The sequence below is a fragment of the Eutrigla gurnardus genome, assembly GCF_963514095.1.
Source record: "Eutrigla gurnardus genome assembly, chromosome: 7".
Classification (NCBI taxonomy): domain Eukaryota; kingdom Metazoa; phylum Chordata; class Actinopteri; order Perciformes; family Triglidae; genus Eutrigla; species Eutrigla gurnardus.
The window spans coordinates 5,863,920-5,883,073 of record NC_139921.1 but is presented as its reverse complement, the minus strand read 5'-3'; the positions used below and the strand labels follow the sequence as shown (position 1 = coordinate 5,883,073).

At 42.5% G+C, this 19,154-nt stretch overlaps 2 protein-coding genes across 2 annotated transcripts in view; both read right to left on the bottom strand.

Moving 5' to 3' along the window:
* The window catches only part of LOC311015917 (uncharacterized protein), a 546,979-nt gene that overhangs the window by 227,719 nt on the left and 300,106 nt on the right, over positions 1-19,154 (bottom strand). The window contains exon 17 of the mRNA XM_084013359.1: positions 15,359-15,532. Within this exon, the coding sequence (XP_083869485.1) occupies positions 15,359-15,532 (174 nt within the window). The remainder of the gene's footprint in view (positions 1-15,358; positions 15,533-19,154) is intronic.
* Positions 10,743-13,412, bottom strand: LOC311015930 (neoverrucotoxin subunit alpha-like). Its single transcript, XM_084013374.1, has 2 exons — positions 13,126-13,412; positions 10,743-11,844 (listed from the first exon to the last, which is right to left on the bottom strand). The coding sequence occupies exons 1-2, from the start codon at positions 13,184-13,186 to the stop codon at positions 11,321-11,323; spliced, it is 585 nt and encodes a 194-aa protein (XP_083869500.1). The 5' UTR covers positions 13,187-13,412; the 3' UTR covers positions 10,743-11,320.

Genomic DNA, 19,154 nt, shown 5'->3' with positions numbered 1-19,154 from the left:
TGGACTGAAAAGTTTGCATTCATTCTTCCTCCAACCAGCACAAGACCCATGTGCTTAATATGCCAGGAGACTATCTGTGATGAAGATTTCCAATTTGAAAACGGCATTATGAGACAAAGCATACAAATTTTGAAGAAACATATCCTCAAAATTCAGAGGTAAGAACAACAAAAAGAAATGCACTAAATACAGTATATCACATGTGGCCTGACCGACCTCAATAAATGGACCTTTGAGTCATTGAAAAACATCTTTGTGGCCCTGAGGATTGTATTTGAGTACCCCTGCTATATATACACACATGTATATACGCATATATACACACACGCATGTACACGCACACGCAGGCGACGTGTGTGTGTGTGTGTGTTTTTTTATTTTTTTTTATTTTTTATTTTTTTAGTATATTTGTATTATCATCCTATGTTTGAATTAACTGGACCTCACATAATACAAATAGGCCTGCTCACAACACAATGCACAGAATTCTGGATCAAGCCATGAGATTAGCGACCAAAATAAAGGCAAAGCATTTCACCACAAGGTGGCCGCCGAGTGCGGACCTGAATACACGTCATTGAACTTTTAACCAATAAGAACCATTCCGCTGTAGCGGAGGTGTGGGCAAGCCGGTTGTAGCCGTCGCAGACCGCGCTGCTTAGCGCTGCGAGAAGCGGCTCTTGAAAACTATTACCGCGATGTTTTAGGTCACGTGATATGGCCGCGACCCTGTGACGTATTTGTAGTCAGCTGCTAAGCAAAAACAAATTCTAGCCATCATGCATCGCTTCAACCCACATACAATGCGTTAGGTACATCGGGTCGAATTCGCCTACTGAAATCAGAGCGCAGCAGGATTTGGCTAGATCGACATCATTACCTGCGACTGCGGGGATCTGGCTTCTCAGGTTGCCAGAGATGGCAGCAGCGGGAGGGTAGAATGGGACGCCGGTGGAGGTTGGGACTTCACTTCCCAGAGTTCTGTGCGGGATAGAGACGCCGTCAGGGGGTGTCGGAGTGACGTCTTCGGCCCGCGTCGAGGAGGAAGCGGCAGGTTCCCGGGATGTAAACACGGCGGCCTGGAGGGAAGAGCTGGGAGGTGAAGCGGTAGCGGCCTCTAAGCTTTGGATCCTGGAATTCATGCTGGAAATGGATGAGTGGGTGGAAGACAGCGCTGCCATGATGGCGTCGTTTCCCGGAGCTGCAGAGGCGACTGCTGAAGTCGGGGCTCTAGCTCTTTTGGCCAGCGGGGCAGCAGCTGGAGTCGGAGCGAATGCTGAGTTCCGGGAGCTGTGTTTGCGTTTGCTGAAGCTTTCCGAGGAGCGGAGACAGGAGCTGATCGGCGGGTGGAGGTTGAGACCCAGCGAAATTTAAAATAAAGCTAACAGTTCCTGGTGTGACGCTCCGACCGGAGCGGTAACATCGTTAGCAAACAGAAACTCCAGCGGCTTGGAATCGGCCGGTCATCGAGCAACGGGACATCTGTGGCGTTACCTTTGCCTGCCGGGCGAGAGCTTCGACGGAGAGATGGAGCCCTCTCATCGTCGTAGATTCGTCGGCTTCCTCTGTTTCGGAGTTTTGCTGAGGCTCCGTACCGTCATATTGCCGCGGGTCCTCGACATGGACGGAGAGCGACGACATCAGTAGCAGCAGCAGGGTGAGTACGAACGTGAATAGCGAATTCTCTTCGAACGGGAGCTCGTCTGAAAAAGCCGGCAGAGGAAGCAATGAGGGAGGTCAGGCTAGAGCGGTTTAAATAGCGCGCTCTGAATGCAATTTCCCAATAGGAAGCGGGTACGGGGAGTCAGCTGAGCCGTCAGCTGATCTCCTCGGTTTTGACAGCTACGCTGTTGCTGCTGATTTAGAGCTTGACGTCGTGGCCTGCCAGAACTAACGCTACGCTTGATTAAATGTCTGGCACATGGACGGAGTCGTCATAGTGTGAAGACTGCATTAACACGAATGAAGACGTGTGGACCCCAGAGCTTTGAAGCAGGCCCACTTTAAATGTTCATACACACTTTTCTCTAAATGCCACCTGGACTGTTGGGCTCATTTTATTTCCCACAGTCACAGAACCATGCCAACAGGCACAACAGTGTTTAGTAGTGTGCCGGCCTGAATGGTTGGAATGACAGTGTGATTATCTCGTCATGACACAGCAACTAAACACAGGTGTTCAAAGTCAGCACTGAACTCTCCTATTCTGTGTGGCTGTGATTTACTATTGAGTTAATGCATTGTGAATTTACATATGGCTAAAACCAAGTGGTGTCACAGTGGAACGGCTGATCCCTGGAGTTGTGTTTAAATGTTTTAAATATGTTCATCGCCTTTACTTTTAACAGTGAGCTGAAAGAGAATGATAGGAATACAGGATTCCAAAAACAAGTTTTCGAGATAACTTGTTCTTAAAATAAAAGTGTGACAATGCCGCCGAAGAAAAACCACGCTGAAACTGACTCTAAATTGGACTTATTGACCGAAAGCCTAGGGGCAATGAAGGGAAGCCTGGAGGCAATGAAGGAAGAGCTGGTGAAGAATGAAGACAAGAGGACTGAAGCTGAAGAACGGCTGATGGCGGAGCTGAAAGACATGAAGAAAAAGATGGAACCTCTCCAAAAGGTGATGGCTGAAGTCAAACAACTCCGGGAGGAGGCTGCGGAGAAAGACGAGTTGATAAAGGAGCTGGGGAACAGAGTGGAGGAGCTGGACCAACAGGGTAAACTGAATGAGGTGATTGTGACTGGCCTCAAAATCAGGCCTCCAACCTACGCAAGGGCGGCTGCGGCTGATGCAGCCTCTGAGCCGGATGAATCTGAGATTAAATCTGTGGAGATGCAGGTGGCCGAGTTCCTGACTGGCAAAGACATCGAGGTGAACTTCAACAACGTATGTCACCTCTTACCCCGAAGGAGAGAGTCTGCAACTCGAGCTGTTGTGCTGAAATTCACCAACAGGAAATACAAGACTGCACTGCTGAGGCAGGGCAGGAAGCTCAAAGGCTCGGACGTCTACATCAACGAGAACCTCACCAAAAAGAACGCAGACATCGCCAGAAGAGCTCGTCAACTGAGGAAGGATGGCAAGATACAACACACCTGGACGGCAAACAGAATCTACATCAAAACAAAGGGAGCATCAGCAGAAGAAGTCAAAGTAATCCAGATCAGGAGTAAGGATGAGCTGGAGAAATACGATAACTAAAGTATGGCTCACAAACTCTCCATAACTACAGCACAGCAAAGTTCAACGGTTCTTACACGGACTGAAAGACTGGATTAATGAAGACAAAGGCACAGAGTTTTTTCCTGGATGGATATAACTATTCATTGACATCAACACCAAGTATGAGACAGTACAAAATATGTCTAAAGCTGTGGATCCCTTCTTGGATTGTGTCACAATTGAAATCTGTGTAACGAAAGGTTAAAATATAGTTATAAGCTGTGTTTACAGAGCACCTAACTCAAAAATAGAAGACTTCAATGAATGTGTGGGTGAAATATTATATACTACAACAATATACTCTGTACAGACAGTTCATTAAATCAAGGACGGCCCAGTCAGAAGTGAGATACAAACGGTATAGAAACAAGTTAAACACTATCCTAAATGAACGCTAGAAAGAATATTACAGCAATTTACTAGCAGAAAACAAGAAGTATACAAAAAATTATGGGATATTCTAAACAACGTGACTAATAATAAAAGTAAAAAACCAAACTACTCCGAACTCCCTACTTCAAGTTTAACAACACGCAGGAGGATAACCCGGTGGTCATAACAAATAGATAAGGATGGAGACAGAAATCCCAGCTCAATGTTTCTCACACCAGTGAAGGACACAGAGATTAGACACCTGGTCTACAAATGCGTAGCCAAAACTTCTACTGATGTTGATGCGCCACTATACCCTGACTTGGACATGAGGCGATTGGACCCCCTTCAGACTTTGTTACATGATGAGACTGCTGCTCACTCGTGATGAACTAATACGGACACGTGTGCAGACACACGTAATCTGTATGCACTGGACTTCAGCTCTCTGTACCACCTACTGCTGTAACATAGTATGTCAAATGTCACAAGTAAAAGAAAATGCTATGTCAAGTGGAAAATGCAATGATAAGAAAGGATTATGATGACGATTTTATCCTGTGGGTAATGGGGGCGGGACTAGATAAGCCTTGGCTTCTCCTGCTTTCCCTTTCGGCCATGTGCATTTTACTATGTGAACAAAGATGTGTGATGATGATTTAACGGACATGCCCGAAATAAACAAATAAATAAATACATGCCAAAAAAAATGTATTTTGTAAGATGTTAAAAAACAATCTAATGATTCACTAATAATTCACTAAAAACATAAAATAAAATACATATGACAGAGGATATGAATTATGGAGAAGGGGATGGATTAAATAAGTGTATCGTTCTTCCAACTCCTTTTCAGACATGTCAAAAAATGTTATTCATAAATCTCTATGCTTTCTAGTTGTGTAATATTTTGTTTTATGTACGACACTTTTTGTATTCATTTTGACGAAATGAAAAAATCGTAATATTATTATTATTAGACGTTCAGTAAGAAGAGCAACTAACTCCACGCAGATTAAACAGTGTAGGAGACCACTGTTTGTGTCCCGTGCATAACTAAATGTAAAGTTTATTTTGAAAGGATCCCATGTGACGAGCAGGTGAGAATGTGTTGGCTACCTAGCAACAGGATGCCACTCAAAATCCCTCCTTCCCTGAAGCAGGAGCCCTCTGTGGAGTCGCTCGGTGAGCAGGTGGTGCAGGTCTAAGAGGCTGTTTATCGTTAGTCATCAGCATTTGTCATGCCATTTGGGATGCATGGAGCCCCCGTGATAATGTGCTTACATGCTGGAGGAAGTTGAGCGTCCTCCTGTTCCCCAATAACCAAAACCTGGCAGCTTTTACAGTCCAACATGTGAAGAATTCAATTATATAACAGCACAAACAGCCCATAATTAATGATTATAATAATACGATTCTTAACAGTTTTCACTCCGTCAGGTTGAACCTCACAGCAAAGAGCTTTTACATTATCAAGGTGCTTTCATTTTCCTTTATTTTCAGTTCAAAAACTCTAAGTATCTCATATCTGTCTTTTTCTGATTTCTATAAGTGACACACGGACTATTCACTTTCTGAAATACTCTCAATCACAAAACTATCTGTGTGAAGTCTGTGGGACGCCGAGCATCCAAACTATCCAGTGTTCAAGGTCCAACTCAAGTTAACAAATATCACACATCAGGCATCTGTACCAAGAACTGAGAACGCGATCATCTTTGACTGACATCCAGTTTCCTCACAGGACGACAGCATATAGTCTCTAGTTTGATATGATCTCTGTAGAAAGAAAGAAAGACGCTGAGATTGTCATAATGGGTGATGAATGGAGACGCAAGGTGTCCTAAAGGATTCAGAGCGGTGTCCTTTTTTCTTTTTAGCATTGGGACCAATGACAGTGGAGTGGTGAGACTAATATTCCACCTGTCTTGTCTCACTCACACTATTTAAGAGACAGGGAGGACAAAAGAAAGACTGTGTTTGTTCTATGCCCATCTGATCTGAACACAAGGTCACAGGGACATCCACTCATATAAAGAGAGATACCACAACGATAATCATGTGTGTAATTACATGCTAGAAGTGCCTGTTGGAGATGTATTGCTGCTTAGAAGGTGACTTTCATGTTTATGCCTCTAATCCACATCGACGGTAAGAGATAAAACACGTTAATGGGATAGTTTCCACATTGTTTGGATTCCAGCCACATTCCATACTCCTCCTCCTCTATACAACCTGTTCACACTCCCAACGCCTCAAACAGCACCGACCTGCCTACCTGCAGCATCAGCGACAGCAGCTGACTGTGTGTGAAGAGAGATTCACACAGGACAGGTGACCGGCGTCCAGTCAGAAACTTAAAGTCTAGTGGACATCGTGTCACATCAGCTGTTAGTCACGTGAATCATCAGTGTCGCTAGTCATGTGACCCGTTTGTCACTCACTAGTATGCATCGTTAGCATGGACCCCATATAAAATGAGGATGTCGCCATCGTGACGTCATCGGTTTGTGGACTACAGTTTTGAAGCCTTGAGTTCGTTATTTTGGCCGTCGCCGTCATGGATTTAATATAAAGTATACTGTGTATATACAGGAACCTCTGTGCTGAGTATTATGGGCTGGATGGAAGACACCTCCAAAGGTGGTTGAGAATGACCAAGCTAAGATCCTGTGGGACTTCCAGATCCAGACTGATGAACTGGTGACGGCTAACCAACAAACAGCAGTCGTGATAAATGGAGCTACAACAAGAGACGGCAACATCAGAAGCTCAAAAATACCAAGAGCTGAAAGAGGAGCTAAAAAAGATGTGGAGAGTAAAGGCATCAGTGGTAATCTGAGCACTCTGGGCTTAACTGGGACAGTGGGTCCAGCAGAGTCCAGAAAAACATCCCAGACCTCCAGAAGAGCTCAGACCTCAGAACAGCTGAGATACTGAAGAACCCGGTTCTCTGGTAGAGGACCCGAGCTGGAAGGAGGAAACACAAGACATTAGATATTTTACAAGATATTTTCTTTTAATATGTAGATCAATGACAGGAGCATCTGATACATAATATACTGGTATCCATAGCATGCATGTTGTTTTAGAGTAATAGAATATAATAATTATCTTTGTTCTTATAATCAAAAGGGTACACCGTTGGTCTCCCACCATATGACAACATGATCTGTCCCTAAACGTTAAAATTCACCATCCCCCCTGATTATTTTTACAACTCGAGTACTGTGTATGAGGTCAACATATCGTGGTGTTATATGCTGTTCGGTTATAGCAGAATATTGAATTTGTTGTTGGCTAATGACGGATGAATCATATAAATGAGCAGTCAAGAAAACAATCGACTGAATAAATCAAATAGAGCAAAGGGTCCGAGTGGTTCTCCAGTTTGATCTATTTCTGGCTTTTTGTGCAGCTTTACGAGCCACAGAGCTGCGGTTATATTTGACATCCAGCAGTGTTATAGGCAGACAAAGCTTTGTCCTTGTTGTCATGTTTCAGCTGAGGGACACATGCTGTGCACCTCTGAAGCTAATCCCCAGGCCGTTATCAATTCTCTGCCAGAGTGGGTGTTAGCCGCTGGAGACAGCTCAGAAAACGCTGGGGAAAAGTAGATGTGCTGAAAAAGGAGGCGGACAGCTGCAAATTAACTTTGAACATCAAATGGTAAGAGGATCCTCAGTGGTTTGGGACAAAGGATTTTCCTAATTATTCAATGCTCATTGATTATAAGCATTGATTCTGTAATCGCATTACTGGGTTTCACAGGCAGGAGAGGTTATAGGCATCGCAGTCATTAAACTTTTTAATCGTTTTCCCTTCAGCTCTTCAAGACTTTTCAAGACTTTTCCCACTTGCATCGGGACCTTAGATGTTGCAAAAGAAAAGGTCTTTGAATATATTCCCTCATCTCACAGCAACGGGACAGGATTTTGGTTTTGTTCTGGTTTCTGTTAGCAGTTCAAGTAGAATTCTAAACTTGCTACTTGTGAAACAATCTGGTTGTAAACGTTGTCTCTCAACTTTAACTCGTCTCACATCTAGAGTTGCTAATTGGACTGTTAACGAGCAGCACACATGTAGCCCCTTACCCCCAGAGGCTTCTTCATCGCCAGACCGATATCTGATGAGTTCTGGGATTGTATCCATAAACTGATATTAACATATTTTTTAATGTTAAATAAGATATCCTTTTAGTACAGATATGGAGTTCAATGATGTGACAAAAATGTGTAAATTTAATGAAATGTTATATGAGAATCTTGAGCTTGAACTTGTGAATGATTTCCTTAAAACAGAAACAGCCCACTCAGCACACGCACAGAAATGGTTTGAATGTCAAAACATAGCAGCATATCCAGTACGACGGATGGATTACTGAACGGACCTTCTGGGCACAGGCCCAGGGGCACCGAGTTGTCAGGGGTGGTCCTAACCTTCACCAACAAAATGTTGATTATTAAAGAGACACAAACCAACCAGGAAGAGACTCAGAACAAAACAAAAAAACAACTACGAAGAGACAAAACATAATACTAATAATAATAATAATAATAATAATAATAATAATAATAATAATAATGCATTTTATTTAAGGCACCTCTCAAAGACATCTTACAAGACATTCATAAACGACAACAGTACATCAAGTACAGTATCAGTAATGCATCAAAAAGTAATAAATAAAGAAATGTGGCTATAATTGAAATTATGCATTGCATAAGGCAATAGTCAGTGGGTGTCAGAGTATGCAGCTCAGACAGGATTTAAAGGTCCCATATTATACTGTTTTCCATTCATTCCACACAGCTGTCAGAGGTCCAACAACACTGTATTCGATATGCATTGCCCCAAACCCATCCGTGGTCCTGAATTCCAGCTGTCTAAAAGTTGCTCAAATGAGCTCTCCTGAGCTCTCCTGGGATTAGGCTGTTTCTGTGCCTGCACCTTTAAATGCTAATGAGCTCCGCCTGTCATCGCCTACTCTGAGAGCTACGGAGACAAAGCTTATGCTAGCAGCAGCATGCACCAATGTTTACATGGATGTATCGCTATGGCTCGCCTATGTGACTCAGGTGAAGTTGCTGGTCCCGTATGGTTGGGACAGATCCTTTTACGAGGGTCAGTGTCGAGGCAAAGCCAGCTTAGTTTCTGAACAAAATAGTGATAATCTACTTGAAAAAGGATCAGGGTGATTGTTACAATACAGCTGCAGTGGCTTTATAAGAGTCAGAAAAGAAACAACGTATAAAAACACAAAGTATAAAATGCCACCAAATATATGTAATTATGACCATAATGTATAAAAAACACTATAGTATAGTAGTGTATCTGCTGTTGGGGTAGTAGTATCATAGAATGTAGTTCACATAAGTAATGTTTGGATTCCCAGCCACACCAACACAGGCAGAACGACAGAAGAATTCTTATAGAAATATGTTTTATTACCCTTTCTAAAAACAAGCTTGTCAAGATAATCGCTTCTTAAAAAGGACAGAATTATTTAAAAGCAAAAGTCTTTTTGATTGTCCAATGTTCTATACCAAGGGGGGAAATACTCAGTTCATTCTAGTCTCCAGTTGGCTCCTGGTTTTCCTTTTGCACCCGCAACGGGAGTGTGCTTCGGGATTTACGAGTAGCTCTTGCTCCAACCGGAAGTCCAGCGCCGGGGATTCTGAGGGGCCGCTTCGCCGCTACCAGAGACAGGAGGAGTCTGGGAGACGGTTTCACCGGGACACAGGAGATCCAGCCAGCAGAAACACCGGGGGAATAGAGGAGGCGATCCAGCCCGCGACAGCGTGCAGCACGTTCATCCGAGCAGAGAGTCCTCTGGTAAGAGATCTAGCATCCTTTTATTGGGAGGATCTGCTCAACTGGCAATCCGATGCTGATTGAAGCGGGTTCAACAGGTGTGTCACTTAGTGGAATGATGTCCGTGTTCATGCAGTTCATGGGAGAGGTAAACAATATAAAAAGTCCAAAACAATAGTCCACAGCAACTAATGACATCACAGCAAACAATAATATTCAAATGCAGAAAATAAAGTGAACCATCAGCCACACTGCTCACACTAATTGTTTTCATTATATGACACAATCAGCTGTTAGATGAGGCGAGAGCCAGGCGTTTCCCATCATGCCCCGGGTCTTGCAGTCGGTTGAGAGCACCTGCAGCCGCCTTGTTCTCATGAGACTATCGTTGCCCACGTGTTCATGACGTCGGAGCAAGTCAGGATCAAGTCGGACACAAAACTACCCAGCATGCATTGTCCATCGAGATCGATTCTGCGCCGGCTGGCTCATCTCCAACGAGCCTATTATAAGTGAAGGAGTTGCAGTCATGAAGGACCCCAAGTTGCATTTATGGACAGTTTGCAGTCTTGGTTTTGGGAGACTCTGGTCTGGGTCTCATCAACGGCCCTAACTTTACCCTCAGGACGTCTACTTTTAACTCACATTCTTTGTATTATTATTTGATTTGAACATGTTCTCATGTAACTTCCTTATTACACAGAGCTTTAGTCTTTTTATTATTTCAGTCGTTTGATTTGAATCCACACATTCTCTCATCTTGATCTTAATCAATTTCCTTTTGGAGAATATTATGCGTTACTCACTGCGTCTAGGCCGAGGTAAGGCTGACGATAAAATAGTGGCAAAACGCCTCCGACCTTTATTTGGTCTGCAGTGTCGGAGTTGCCCAGAGCCGAGATGCAGCCAGCGGACGCTTCTCTTCTTCCAAGCCTGTTGGTGACGCCGGATTCAATTCAACGGAGGTTCACTGCAGCAAAGTCACCATTTATACCCAGACACGTTCACATGCATCATGCAGCCGTCTTCATCAGCTGGTCTGTGTATCTCTGGACACGAAGACGAGTCCTTGGGAACACAACATTCAGCAGGCCTCCTGCACAAGTTGTACCAAGTTCAACTGATGCAGGTATTAGAAATAATAACACAATATGGTTATAATAATGGGACTAATCTCCACATTCAATATACTATAGTATCGGACTGTACTCGGGGAAATGAAACAAACATCAGCCCTGTTTTCATTTTAGTGACGAGGCATCTTTCAGATCGTCACACTGGTTTTAAAACATAGTTTAATTAAACTTTTGCTAAAATATCTGTTCAAGAACAGTTTATTCTCTTTTAAATGCAATTTTATTTATTGTTCCATATCATAACAAAAGTTATGTCAGGACATGTTTTCACATCCAGCAGGACTAGAACATCCTCATGATGTTCAAAGTCCCAACATCACCCAAGAGCAAGCGTTATAAAGCGTTGATGAATGGAAAATCACAGCTGCAGCATCATCATAGTTTATCATTCCTTAGTGGATTTAGCAGGAGCATTTTCTCCAACAATGAAGAAACAGTTTAATATGTTTTTATTTGTAATATGTTAAATACATTATGTTTTCTATTCTAATCTGTGTGTGCTCTGTGTTTCATGTTGATGGTTTTCACTGGACAGCAACTATTTGCTCCAGTCACTAATGCATGTTCCTCAACACGACAAGGTTCAGTCTAAAGACAAAGCCTTCCCGATATACTCCATTCATTTAAGTACATTTACACAAGCATTAATACATTTACAACAAGTACAAGGAGGAAGGAACCTGACTGATTACAAACTGCAATGTTTTCATTCACATCTTTGCATTGACTCTGAATGTAATCACACCGCTTTGTGTTTGTTGTGAACAGTTTCAGAGACGCAGAGACACTGATGATCCAGTCCAGACTCCAAACCCAGGATAAAGAGGTTCAGTGAATGTGGTGTTGAAGGTGTGGAGGTGGATCAGTTTGTTAGAGGAGACTCTGTAGAAGGTCAAAGTGCCAGCAGGACAGTCCAAGTACACTGCTACCACACCAGAGGAGGAGGAGGAGGAGGAGGAGATGTATGTTTGTTTGTTTTTGTGACAGACATAGTAACCACCAGCATAACAAATCAGACTCCAGGACTGATCATTCCATCCAAACCAAGAGTCGTCTCCTCTCCTCTTGATTCCTCTGTAACTCACTGATATATGAACCCCTCCTCTCCTCTGGACCTCCCAGTAACAGCAACCAGTCAGACCGTCTCTACACAGCAGCTGAGGCTGTGAGACAAATCTGTCTGGATGATCTGGATATGACTGGTCGTCTGACACATATGTCACCTTCCTGTTGGTGTCGTCCAGTTTGAGGTTTCTGCTGACTGTGTTTGTGTCCAGTTCCAGTTCACAGACATCTGATGGAGAGAACAAACACAATGCAGCTAAAGGTTATTGTTGGAGACAATTGGGTGTTTTTTGGTGTGTGTTTTGAAAGCTTAATAAATATACTTTGGGTATTAGTATCTGACATCACAAGGGGGCGGTAACTTGATGGTGATTGGTCACGTCATACATTTCATTGATAAATAGGACACCGGTGTGTAGTGGTGTGTGTTTTGTTGGATCGCAGAGAAAAACACAGTGTTGGGGAACTAGCAGGAGCAGATTCAGTTATTAATAGATAATTATTAATATCAATACTCAGTCTCAATATAAAGGAGTTTGTACTCAAATGCCAATAATTAATAACTATTAGAATATGAGTACAAACAGTTGAAGGATTTGTGAATTCTTCACAGAGAAGAGGTTGATATCATTCATTCTTATACAACATTAATAAACACAGCAGTATGTTCATAAGGGGTTTATTAACAATGAACAAAGAAACATACACTAAGTCCAAGTGGCCTATCTAACTAAATACTATACAAGTGTGTGTGTGTGTGTGTGTGTGTGTGTGTGTGTGTGTGTGTGTGTGTGTGTGTGTGTGTGTGTGTGTGTGTGTTACAAGATGGCGGCTGTGGGTGTCGACCAGTCAGCCATGTGGAGTGGGGGTGTTCTTTGTGGGAGGCCGTGTGGTCCTGCCTGGAGAACAGGTTTCTATATATGTGTATAATTAGTGTAATATATGTAGAGCCGTTAGGAAAGTTGGATTAGTGAGAACGCAACCTGTCTGTTCTGGATCACTGACGATCAACAGACAAAACAAAAACACAACAAAATTACATCGTTGGTCCTAAAAATATCACAGTTTGGCCTTAAATTACTAAAGATTGAATCCAGACCAACCTGTAGTCTGGTCTCTGGACTAAGACCTCTAGGGGACCACAGACCCAGGAGACAGTCTCTGGTTCCTCCACATAGTCTGGTCTGGTCTCTGGACTAATGTGAGCTACTATTGTAGACCTCTAGGGGACCACAGACCCAGGAGACAGTCTCTGGTTCCTCCACATAGTCTGGTCTGGTCTCTGGACTAATGTGAGCTACTATTGTAGACCTCTAGGGGACCACAGACCGAGGACACAACATCTGGTTCCTCCATTTAGGATTCAGGGACGTCAGGACGACAGGAGGACGATCTCAACGCTGAGACACTTCAGAGACGAACGCTACATCCTGATAGAAACGTGATCATCGGATTTCAGTCATGAACACGTTCAAATCTGGAGCAGCTGAGTTACTGAAAACATACTCACACTTCCTCAGACCAGGTCTCAGATTCTGCTGTCCCCCATGGTCCACCCTGCAGGAAGACATTCAAAGACCTCAATCAGGTCCACCATTAAACATGAACCCCAGTTCCTCAGTCAGAGATGGAGACACAGTCTGGAGCTGTTGTCCATCTGTCCTCACCTGAGAGACCAGTCTGATGTCTGTCCATCTGTCCTCACCTGAGAGTCCAGTCTGATGTCTGTCCATCTGTCCTCACCTGAGTGTCCAGTCTGATGTCTGTCCACCTGTCCTCACCTGAGTGTCCAGTCTGATGTCTGTCCATCTGTCCTCACCTGAGAGTGTCCAGTCTCCAGTGTGGACCCTCCAGTCCAGCAGACAGCAGCTTGACTCCTGAGTCTCCTGGATGATTGTAGCTCAGGTCCAGCTGTCTCAGATAGGAGGGGTTGGAGTCCAGAGCTGAGGCCAGAGAAGAACAGCCGTCCTCTGTGATCAGACAACCTGACAGACTGAAGACACACACACTACTGTCACTTCTGGGGACTTTACATAGACTTATGTCCATTTGTCCACTTTTTAAAATGAGAAAAAGTGATATTTGTCTTTTGCTGTGTTGATGTTGTACTGGGTGGGATAAGCGTGACTGAGTGATGGACAGAGATGGACAGAGGAGGAAGTTAAAAGAAAGAAAAGAGACGAGCTGAAATGATTGAGAGAGAAATTGAAGCGTTAGAAAAGAGAAGAAACAACAGTTGAAACAGTCTATGTGGTCTGTCTTCAGACCTGGTGTGCCAACAAAGATCTGGTATTGATTTTAAACCATCTAGCAAAGAAAAAAGGCTGTAATTCAATAACATTTCAACAATGTTTATAGTTTTCATATTGAACTGGAGGAATTATGAATAACAAGTACTCTGATAATAACAGTAAAATACAAAACACAGCTTTGAAAATGTGCTTCTTAAGAGTCTCAGAACATATGAGGCATTCAGGTGTTCAACTGCCAGTTGGAAGAAAAGAGTCTGTCTTGATTCAAAGCTCTGTTCTCACTGTCAGCGTTCCTCTTTGAGAGCAGCCGTGTGAACTTATCTATCGGCTCTAGATTTCACCGACCTGACTGACGTTTATCACCTCCACTCTCTGATCCATCTGTCAGCTGTCAGTGAGTCTCGTCAGTTGTCACCATAGAAACGTCACTCACAGAAACTCCAGTTTGCACAGATTTGATTAAGTTCGGAGTTAACGTTTCACCCCGTTGCATTACTGGGTAATTAAGTGTTTGTGAGTAGCAACCAGTGAGATGATTTAGCCTCCAACCATCTGAACCAGTGTAGTGATGGTAACGCTGCAGCAGTAAAATGGAAACGCTCCGTCATCATTTAATTATTCTCAATGATCTATCAGTTATGGGTCTGGGTCCAGATAGGACGGGGTCTGGGTCTGGATCTGGGCCAAGCTCCACCTCTTAGTGACCCTTGCTAAAGAGCCTTTTACAGTCATTGTCATCATAAATGTGTGTGCACATGTTGGTGTTAAAATGGCGTTTTGTCTCCGTCGTGCAGACGAGTTAGAAGCTTTAAACTTTGAATTAAAACTGTCAGCAGCATCAAAATGTCTGGTTGGTTCATGTTCAGTTGTCAGAGTTGATATTCCAATCAGGCATCAACCTCTGGTTCAGAAAAGTGAAGTCAAGCCTGAAGGTCCTTAAAGCTGCATTCTCTCTGCTGGCCACCAGGGGGTGTTTTCATGAATAATATGTCTTCATTGCATCTGCATAGCTTTGAGTCTGCATGTGAGTCCTCCCTGCTGCTTCAGCCACCGTGACAACAATATTAGTTCATTTCATATAAAACTCAATAAACTCAACTGTATAGAAAGTGGTTCAAACTGGCTCCACCTTGACAGCAGAGACAGTCTGGTGTTGTAGTTCAGGCTCACATTTTCATGGAGTGACGTTCACAAACGTAGACTGACGTTTGCAACAGCATTTATAAACACCAGCTGGATTTATAAAACTATTAAAACATCGAACGGCAGGGAAAAGATAAACAAGAGGTTTGGTTTTGACAAAAGTTTTGTTTTGTTCTTTTGCTGGAAAGTCGTTAGCAGCAGAAACAGTATTTCATCAGCCATGTAAACAGATTAGTAGCAAACGTGTCTTTTTAGGAATACGTGAATATAAATAACTGAATATTTGGTGCATGTAAACACATCATTGAAAGCTTCATAGGTAAACTTCTCAAAGTAGTTGAATCTGACCTGAGAGTTTCCAGTCGACAGTGTGGACTCTCCAGGCCAGCAGACAGCAGCTTCACTCCTGAATCCTGCAGGTCGTTGTTACTCAGGTCCAGGTCTCTTAGACTGAAGGACTGGGAGCTGAGAACTGAGGACAGACCTTCACAGCTTCTCTCTGAGAGCTTACAGCCACTGAGTCTGAAGAGGAATCAGAAATTAGTGATGAAACAATTACAAACAACTGTTCATCACCTCAGGTTCTAACTGACATTTTTGTCATAATTAAGTTATTCACATATTCTTATTCTATGACAACTTCTCGAAACTCGCCGTGGCGTGACGGCATTACACGGCTTCTTACATAGACAATGATTGGGAACATTCCCTCCGCTTATGAACTCAGGCAGGCCGTTTAGTTTCCCGGTGTGTCCGGGACTTCCACAACATGTACAAAGCAGCAATAGTGTTTATTACGGCCACGGATGATGAAACATTATCGGTGTAAATGCAGCGGGAGCCGGTCGGATTCCTCTCTCACCCCGACCTGCAGTACGTCCCCGATCCCAAACTGCTCGGCAATCGCTCGCCACAATCACAATACCCCCCCCCCCCCCCCGCTGACACAGCAGCCTCAGCCAAAATCTCACTCTGAACTCACGTGAGAGCCCTGCTCCGTGCCTGAACTGCTCAGGGCAACAAGCGTCTCGTCCGCTCGTAATTTCAAATGCGGAAGTGAGTCGGGACGAGACGTGAGCAGGAGAGTGACGAGCATTGGATCGGAACATTTAGCCAATAGTAGCCATGTGGACCAGATGGCTACTATTGGATCAATTTTGGCTCAAGTGAAAAATCGTAGACTACAGCTTTAAGTCTGACCATTATTTCTACCATTGATCTATCTGTGAAGAGCCAATGCGTTTGTAGATCCATACAGAAGGATTGAAAGCAACTGTATACTGAAGAGGGGAGAGCCTTTGCGTTTCCTTCTGCCTTTTGTTTGCTATTTTATTTATTGCATGGATATTTATCTGAGACATGGCTGGGTAGTTCCACTCCTGATAGTTATATATATATAGATGGGTATAATATTTTTCGTACTGATCGCTGTGCTAAAGGTGGAGGGGTGGCTATTTATATCAAAAATACTTTTCAGGCAACAGTACAATTATCCAAGTCTGTGCCAAAACAATTTGAACTGCTTATTTTGAAAGTTGAATCCACAATGAGCTGTGTTATATCAGTTGCAGGATGCTACAGACCCCCTTCTGCATCAAAGGATACTTTATCCTCATTGTCTGACTGTTTATCATCTATAAAGTATAATGAACTGATTTTAATGGGGGACTTAAATTGGGACTGGTTAACTCCTGCATCTGATTCTTTTAAATGCTTCTGTGATTCAGCACTTTTGACCCAAATTATAGACTCACCAACCAGGCCAAATAATAAACATCCTGAGAAGTCAACGCTCCTTGATTTGATTTTAACAAATGTTCCGCAGAAATATAAAGCCATTGCTGTCTTTGCAAATGATGTTAGCGATCACTGCATAATTGCTTGTGTGAGAGACACAAAGTTGCCAAAGTGTAAACCACGTATTATACTAAAGAGAAATTTTAAATTGTTCTGTGAACAAGCTTTTTTAAATGACCTTTATCTCTGTGATTGGACCAAAATAAATTTGATCCCCGAGCCCGAGATAGCATTGCAGTATTTTAAATCATTATTGTTAGACATTATAAATAAACATGCTCCTCTTAGAAAACACAAGATTAAAGGACGTGATAACCAGTGGTTCTCACAGCAACTGTCTGAACTAATTCATGAACGAGACCTTGCTTGGGCAACTGCAAGAAAATCCAAAAATAAGTCAGACTGGCAACATTTTAGGTACCTGAGAAACAAGTGTGTCTCCCAAATACGTAAAGCTAAAGCAGATTTTTATGTTAATGAAATATGTGATAGCACAAACAACCCTTCTAAATTCTGGAAGATGATTAAATCATTGTCTTCAGGCACAAGGGACACTGTACTTCCGAATACTTTAAAGCTGAATGATGAGATCATTACAGAAAAGAAAAGTATGTTAGATTCCTTAAACCAGCATTTTATATCTTCTGGTTTGTTGTTTGAGCAGGAAATGAAACAAGATATGAGTCAAGTGGATTACTCTCTGTCTGGTGAACATGTACTTTGTGATTTTGATCTTGCTCTCATTACTAAAGAGGAGGTATACAATGCTCTCATTAAGTTAAATACCAAGAAATCCTCTGGTCCTGATGGGTTAGACCCATACTTCTTGAAAATTGCTGCTGAACATATTGCAGAACCTTTGACATATATTTTCAACTTGACTATAGAAACTGGAATAATTCCTAGTGTCTGGAAGTCAGCATATGTCACTCCTTTATTGAAGGGTGGTGACCGATCAAATCCTAATAATTATAGGCCGATATCAAAACTGTCTGCTTTAGCCAAAGTTTTAGAAGGGCTTATAAGTGACCAGTTGAAAGATTTTCTGACAACAAATAGCATTTTAAATGAACTGCAGTCTGGTTTCAGAAAAAAGCACAGTACTGTCACTGCCACTATGAAAGTCTTAAACGATCTCATAAGTGCTATTGATTCTAAAGAATACTGTGCTGCATTGTTTTTAGATCTGTCAAAGGCTTTTGACACAGTTGACCACTTGGTCCTGTGCCAGAGACTGCGAGATATTGGAATGTCTTCAAAAGCTGTCATGTGGTTTGGAAACTACTTGAGCGGCAGAACACAAAGTGTTCAGGTTGATGGTGTATCCTCCAAACCTTTATTGACTCAAAATGGTGTCCCCCAGGGGTCCATATTGGGTCCCATTTTATTTACTATTTATATAAATGTCTTGTGTCAAAATGTAAATGATGCCAAATTTCACTTTTATGCAGATGACACTATTTTGTACTGTTCTGCTTCATCATTAACAAGTGCCATACAAAAGCTACAATCTGCTTTTAATGTCGTTCAGAGTAATCTTAATCAATTAAGACTTGTGCTCAATTCTGACAAAACTAAATTGATGTGCTTTTCAAAATCAGGGAAGACAGATGATGCTTGTCAGATTGTTATACAAAATGAAAAAGTGATTGAACGAGTTTCAGTGTACAAGTACTTGGGATTTTACTTGGATGAAAATCTGTCTTTTAAATATCATATTGAGTGTCTTACAAAGAAACTCAGGGTTAAACTTGGTTTCTATTATAGAAACAAAAGTTGTTTCTCCTTTAATGCGAGAAAAAGACTGATTCAGGCAACTTTTGTATCAATACTTGACTATGGTGATATCTTATACATGCATGCAAATCTCTCCTCTCTGAAAATCCTGGATTCGGTGTATCATGCAGCATTAAGATTTGTAACAGATTTAGGTTTTCGTACTCATCACTGTAGTCTTTATGAGAGTGTTGGCTGGCCTTCTTTGTACAATCGTAGATGGGAACACTGGTATTGTTTTCTTTATAAGGCCGTCCTGTGTGACTTGCCTCCTTATTTGTGTTCTCTCTTGGTTCCTAAAGTCAACACCAGAAGCTGTCTTCTCAGGCACGATAGATTGATAATGTATACTATTCCTCGTACACGGACTGTCTTTGGGGAAAGTGCCTTCAAAGCATTCGCACCCTCGTCCTGGTATAAATTACAGAGTCATCTTAAATTGGATTATCTCCCAAGTATGGAACATTTTAAAGCTAGGATCAAGGACTATCTGACTACTGAATGCACATGTTCTCTCACCGAACGCAGCTGGTGATTATAATGTATTGATGCGATTTGCTGTTATTGTTTT